This window comes from Azolla caroliniana, unplaced genomic scaffold, assembly GCF_043228905.1.
Source record: "Azolla caroliniana isolate FFs.n. ecotype wild unplaced genomic scaffold, voAzoCaro1.0.p SCAF_4, whole genome shotgun sequence".
Taxonomy (NCBI): domain Eukaryota; kingdom Viridiplantae; phylum Streptophyta; class Polypodiopsida; order Salviniales; family Salviniaceae; genus Azolla; species Azolla caroliniana.
The window spans coordinates 1,422,316-1,429,115 of NW_028230439.1; the positions used below are offsets into that span (position 1 = coordinate 1,422,316).

General features: G+C 36.9%; 1 protein-coding gene across 3 annotated transcripts; it reads right to left on the reverse strand.

Annotated features, from left to right (window-relative positions):
* Positions 1 to 1,727: 1,727 nt before the first annotated feature.
* LOC147864705 (pentatricopeptide repeat-containing protein At3g09040, mitochondrial-like) lies at positions 1,728 to 5,797 on the reverse strand. Of its 3 annotated transcripts, XM_087318829.1 has the most exons (3): positions 5,454 to 5,797; positions 5,300 to 5,366; positions 1,728 to 4,772 (listed from the first exon to the last, which is right to left on the reverse strand). In XM_087318829.1, exons 2-3 carry the CDS (start codon positions 5,345 to 5,347, stop codon positions 2,019 to 2,021), a joined length of 2,802 nt encoding a protein of 933 aa, XP_087174955.1. In that variant the 5' UTR covers positions 5,348 to 5,366; positions 5,454 to 5,797; the 3' UTR covers positions 1,728 to 2,018. The 3 variants fall into 3 exon arrangements, with proteins under 3 accessions (XP_087174955.1, XP_087174954.1, XP_087174956.1); XM_087318828.1 differs by having other exon boundaries at positions 5,300 to 5,797; XM_087318830.1 differs by lacking the exons at positions 5,300 to 5,366; positions 5,454 to 5,797 and having other exon boundaries at positions 1,728 to 4,504; positions 4,600 to 4,738.
* Positions 5,798 to 6,800: the final 1,003 nt, after the last annotated feature.

Consider the following 6,800-nt stretch of genomic DNA (forward strand, 5'->3'; position numbering starts at 1 on the left):
CCTTACCCATCTTCAATTGTTCTCCTTCTCCTTTCACTTATTCCCTGTGTAGTTTGCTTTTTTTTTTTACTTGTGTTGCCCCGCCCCGCCCGCCCATCAGGCGTTCTTTTCTCTTCGATGTCTGCCCACTTCTCAATTATAATGGATGATGTCCTCTGCACAAAAGAAAATAAAAGGAAAAAGAAAACTATATTGACCCCACCCCCATCCCATGCACACATATCTCGAGTCTGCTTGACTATGTCCTCCCTCTTATCAAAATAACAAATGAAAAGGATTTTGGCGCCTCTGTGCATACATCCTTTTATATTCAGCAATGCGTAAACTTTTTGTTTTGTTGAATCTTGTTCGGGATCCTAGCCTTCTATTCATTCTACCAAATGGCAAATAGTGCAAAGTTTTGGCCAACGGGAGGAGGGAATCGTATTAGGGTTTATATTTAGTGGGCCGTTTAGTTTGAGAATATGAGGCATATGTTTAGGTCGAAATGTAAAATGGTTTGCATTTGATATATGGCTAATAAAGCTATCCTAGAGAAGGCCATCAATGCTACACTTAATATTGTCATATTCTATTTTCACATTCACCGTTTATATAAAATCCTACACACACTAATAAACAAAAAAAACACTAGTATTCACTTATTAGAAAATAACATTAATAAAGAAAAAACTCAAAAGTGATCAGCGGGCTACACTAGGGTGATCTTCAGACTAACAATCACATGGAGAAACCTTATTAATAAATAGTAATAGGAGATCATTGCATAGAGGAGATGGGAGATAAAAAGAGCGTTATGTTTAAGGATATATAGTTAGTGCCTAAACATGATTGGATAGTCATTACATGCAATTAATAATTCTACTAACAATATTTTTAAAGATAAACTACTTGTCTTATTTTACTTGGTTTACTTTATTGCAAACACAACACATAAGAAAAACTAGACAATAAACATGAATCACAATCATTTTGGCAAAGTGCTTGTAATGATTTTATTACTGCCAATTATATAAAAAATCGCAATGCACTTATATCACAAGCTCAATTAACAAATTTGCTAGATGAAACTCTATCAACACGTTATTGAGGTTCCTTTTTCCATGACGAGGTTGAAGTTGATAATCCAGGGGTTACTATAGTGTCTACAACAATTACAACTTTAGAATTTTCACTTGGTTTGGTAGATGATGTGAATTTTCATCATGAATTTTAGCCAAAAGAAGTCTATGGTCTTATATAGGCTTGGGGTTTAGTAGGTTTTCCATGGGGGGTGATTGGCTCGAGGTTAGACCCATTGCTAAGAGTTCTGTTGAAGATCATCTATTGTGAGGAAGTATACCGATTAGGCATTTTGTGCAATCTTACATTTATTTCAATCACATGATCTTATTTGAAAATACAAGGTTCCCATAGACATTGGTTGGGCATTGTCAATGTGCATGGTGACTTCATACAAAAAGAACCCTACCCATTGGATAATGGTCACTTCAGTTCTACAATTATAATTCTGAAAATTATTGTGTGTGTGCGTGAGAGAGAGAGAGAGAGAGAGAGAGAGAGAGATTGGGATTGTTCAAGAAATCAATATGATCAATTCTAAGGTTGACCAAGCATTTTGGGAAATAATGAGAACATAGGGGCCTTTCAGAGTTCTTCCATCAATAAAACCACGTGATGCATGCCTATGTGATGCAAGGCATGCATGCTCTACTACCTCCCTAACACTGAGAAATTTCTTGAAAGATTTGAACTCTAGGATTTGGACCTAATACAACAAGCAATAAATGAGGTTGTTCATGAATCATGGAATTCTTGCACATTAGTGAATCCAATCAGTTGTCGGTTAATTAATGTATGATACGTACATAGCTCCATATCTTGCATAACTTGCTTATGGAGGGAGCTTCATAGCTTCCAATGGGCACTATTAACATTTCTAGATTTACTTATCAATTGATGGATCTTCTCTCTCTTTAACTCTAATTTACATTCTGAGTTCCAAATGGTTATATAATTCACCATGTCTTACCAAGCTGCCCCAACAAAACCTCAATCTGGTCAAGCTGTGGATATTCATCATCCTCACCCTGAAACTCATAATCCTTTGTCTTCATCTCTTTAACGCCCGTTCTTTGCATTTCTGCTTTCGTCTTAAGCTGCAATATCCTTTGAACATCAACCCACATGCTGGTATCAATGTACATATCTGACATGAGAACATAACTTGAGGCATCTTTGGGATCAAGTTGCTGGGAATAACCAAAACAACGTTCACCAATATCCTTGTTTCCATATAATTTACAGCTTGTAAGAAGAGACATCCATATTACAAGGTCGGGATGGATTGGAATGCTTTGGAGAAGATCTTCGGCATCTTCCAAGCATCCCATCCGGCTAAGAAGATCGACCAAGCAACTATAGTGTTCAATGCTTGGTGTGATATCATGATCCTCTCTCATACATGTAAAGAACCAACAACCTTCATGCAATTCACCAGCATGGCTGCAGGTTGTAAGAACATTTGTAAAGGTGACATCATCTGGTTTCATACCATCTTGTTGCATGGTTTTGAGGGATTTCTTTACTTGGTCCCATTCACTACACCAAGCATATCCAGCAATCATTGAGCTCCACGATACCTCATCTTTACTCTTTATTCCATCAAATACTGCCTGAGCATCATTCAAACTACCCATTTTTGCATACATATCAAGAAGAGTGTTGCAAACTACTAAATCCAACTCAAGACCCACTTCAATTATCCCATTATGTAGCACTTGACCTTGCTCAAGTGCACCAAGGCTAGCACATGCTTGCAGAAGACCTAGAAATACAACTCTGTTAACAATCTCTATGCCCTCCTCATTTGTGCTTTCAAAGAGTTGAAGTGCAGCTAGACCACATCCATGTTGGGCATACCCTGAAATCATTGTTGCCCAACTTACAACATCACGAGAAGTCAAATTATCAAAAATTCTACGAGCTTCTTCTATACTACCACACTTCGCATATAAATCAACAAGTGTATTACCCACGACAATATGTGATTCACAACCATCACGAATAGCTTCATCATGTATTAGTCTTCCCTGCTCTAGTTCCCTAATGCTTGTACAAGCTTGCAAAACAGAGGCAAACAACACTTTATCAGGGATAACATTCTCTTCCTGCATTTTTTTATATAGTTCAAGAGCGGGAACTCCAAGCCCATGTTGGGCATAGCCTGCAACCATTGCACCCCAAACGACAATATTTCGATTGGGTAGGCCATCAAATACTTCGCGAGCCTCCTCAAGGCTACCACATTTAGCATACATGTCAATAAGAGTGCTACCAATTAATACATCAAACATAAGTCTTGTATGAGCAATCTGGTCATGAATTATTCTACCTTGATCTAAGTTCCCTGTACTTGCACATGCTTTCAAGACACCTAAGAAGGAGACTTTGCTTGGAGTTACCCCTTCTTCTTGCATTTTGTTAAACAAATCAAGGGCAGGTTGACCATCCCCATGGTGAGCATATCCAGAGATCATTACACTCCATGATATAACATCACGGTTCTTTACATTTTGAAAGATTCTGTGTGCATCTATGAGGCATCCACACTTCGCATATACATCAACAAGGGTGTTCCCAACCATGGTATTAGCTTCAAGTCCAGCTCTTATTATAAGATCATGCATAATCATGCACTGCCTCCAAACACCCATGCTGCCGCAAGCTTTCAAAATACGTAAACAAGAGGGTTTGTCTGGTTGCATGCCTCCTATTTTCATTTTCTCAAAAAAATCCATAGCTTTATCATAAAAACCATGCTCCATATACCCTCCAATCATCTCACCCCACATTTGCACATTTTTGTACTGAGTTTTTTCAAAAACCTTTTGCGCCTCTTCAACTAGTCCGAACAAAGCATACATATTGATGAGTGCACTCCCAATAAAAGCATCAATCACCATATCTAGTTTTTCAATCTTATCATGGATTAGTCGTCCTAATCCTAGAGCTCTAGTATTTCCACAAGCTTTCAAAGTGCATGAGAGGACCACTCTACTAGGAGTAACATCTTTATATTGCATCTTCTCAAATACCTCAAGAGCAGACTGATAGCAATCATATGTGACATATCCAGAAATCATCACACTCCATGTTATTATATCTTGATTTGGAAGTCCTTCAAATACACAACGAGCTTCCTCTAAGCTCCCACACTTCGCGTACATGTCTATGATAGTATTTCCAATCCCAGAATCAACCTCTAATCCACATTGGATGATCTCATTATGAATAGTCCTCCCAGATTGTATCGCTCGTAAAATGCTACAAGCTTTTAAAACATATAAAAAAGTGACTTTATCAGGCATCACTTCTTGTTCCATCTTCATAAACAAATCAAGAGCTGCATTACTTTCCCCGAGATTAACATGAGCTGAAATGATTGCATTCCATGTAAAGATACTAGGCATTGGAATCTTGAGAAATGCTCTGTTTGCTTCCACTAAACTCCCACATAAAGTAAACACTCGTATGAGATGGTCTCCTAAAGGGGTGACAAAGTTGAGGCCATTGCTAATCATAAGGGAGTTCACAAACCTGCTTGATGTTAGATCTTTCTTGCTTAGACATTTTTGTAAAAGATCATAGATGACATCCCGAGATATAGAATGATTTTCTTTGTTCATCAGCTTCACATCTTGCAATTCCCTAGAAAACACCTCATCGTGATGTGGGCTAATACCACAATAATACATTCCCTTTGGGTAGAACTAGAAACAAAGATAGAAACAAGTATTTCTGAGCCGTCATTCATTTCTAAAACTTGGATGAACTTGTAATTCACAACCCATGTGTAAATCATATCAAGGAAACGAGTAATAAAGGTTTTATTAGAGAAGCTATAATATTCAACTCTTTCAACCCAGAAATTGAAATAGAATGTACACATATGTTTATAGGAAAGGCTATTAATAAAGCGTAGAATCATTTGAAATGAAATATAAACATTTTTTTTCGAGGGAACTTTATAGCATTCCACCCTTGAAACCAACAATAAAACATAAAGTTAAGTGACATGAAATATACACATATCTTTAGGAAAAGCTCCAAATAAATCAATAAAATCCCTTTTGACGCTTTAAAGACTAACTGCAAATTGATATGAAATATAAACAAATATTCTGTACATTATCCTACCCTGTTAATCATACAATCTAATTTCATGTGAAAATGGAAGGAACACATGTATTTACGGGAAAGCCTACATATATTTATATACATTGTACATTAATCTTACTCCATGGGTTTGCTGGTGAGTTCGATTCCTCAAGGAAGAGATCATCATTCTTCAGCAGCTACATTTTCTAGAGTTAAAAAAACACTAGGTTTTTTCTAGGGTTAAAAACATTACTTCTCTGAAAAAGAGCCAATCAAAGGAAAGGGAATTTCACCCTAATGCATGAGAGACCAGTCAGAGAAAACAACCCTCGAGTGCGACATATGAAGAGAGAGAGTTGATGATCATCCATCGCCAATAAGCATAATGAGAGAATGTTTCACCATCTCTGAGTGGGCATATTTCCTGAGGATTGGTATAAATGGTGCAAAGTCGAAACCTGGGAATGAAAAGCTTGGGATTACAGAGGACGCAGGATGAACTGAAAGATCCATTCTTTTACTCTCTTTTTTTTGTTTGTTTAGTTCTTCTGAATACTCTGCATCGAAATCTTATGGCTCTGAACTTTGCAATAGGCCAAATTTGGAAATTTTCATAAAGCATAGATCTTATATAAAGACTTTAAATGGCTACAAGCCATTTCGTGGAACACCCACAAATGTTGTTATTGATCATATAAGGAACTCACAGATGTGTCTGTCTCTCTGGCTTGGCCCAACACATTCAATTAGACATATCGTAACATAATGTAGCCGATTGGAACCAACATCATTTTATTTATTGTTCATACCAAAGCACACTATCATCGTGTAATAGACTATAAAATATCGAGTGAAGAACCTTGACAAATGAACGGAATCTTGACGAAGCAATGTTGTGAGAAAGTGTCAACACATGGAAGGTATCTGACAAACAAGCATCTACTAACTTTATGCCAAATTTTCTTCCTTAGAAGTGGCTTCCTTTCTTAATGCAACATTCTATTAGTTCAACATAATGGATATTTCTGTTCATCCTCCCTCCTTTGTAAACCAAACCTTTCCATTCCCAGGTTTCTACTTTGCACCATTTATACCAATCCTCGAGAAATATGCCCAGTCAGATATGGTGAAACATTCTCTCATTATGCTTATTGGCGATGGATGATCATCAACTCTCTCTTCATTTGTCGTTCTCGAGGTTGCTTTCAATGACCAATCTCTCATTCATTTTGATGAAATTTCGTTTTCATTTATTGTCTCTTTTTAAAAAAAGTTATGTTTTTTTAACCCTAGAAAAGACCTAGTGTTTTCTACCATTGTACTCACTACTAGTATGAAGCATACGCACCATTCGTGCATTCGCGAATGAAGCACACCCTCGAATTATGGTAAATACCATACTTTTGCACTCATTATTTATTGTAAGGTAATTTTTTTAGGGCAAGAAAGTTAAGGTAAAAACTGTAAAAAAAAAACACAAGAATGTTTTAATAGCATACGCATCAAAACGAATGTTTTGGCTAATGAACACGAATATTACGTCACTAGTAAACCCATGGAGTAAGATTAATGTACAAAAATATATCTAGCCTTTCCTTAAGAAGGGTTCTAAACTTACCAACAATTCTCTAGCATTGTCA

What these genes read in the sequence shown, in the direction of transcription:
- LOC147864705 (XM_087318829.1), bottom strand. Translation starts at nt 5,347, where the DNA reads ATGATGATCTCTTCCTTGAGGAATCGAACTCACCAGCAAACCCATGGA. An exon ending in CTCACCAGCAAACCCATGGA is followed by an intron (nt 4,773 to 5,299) that starts GTAAGATTAATG and finishes CTTTGTTTCTAG; the next exon opens with TTCTACCCAAAGGGAATGTA.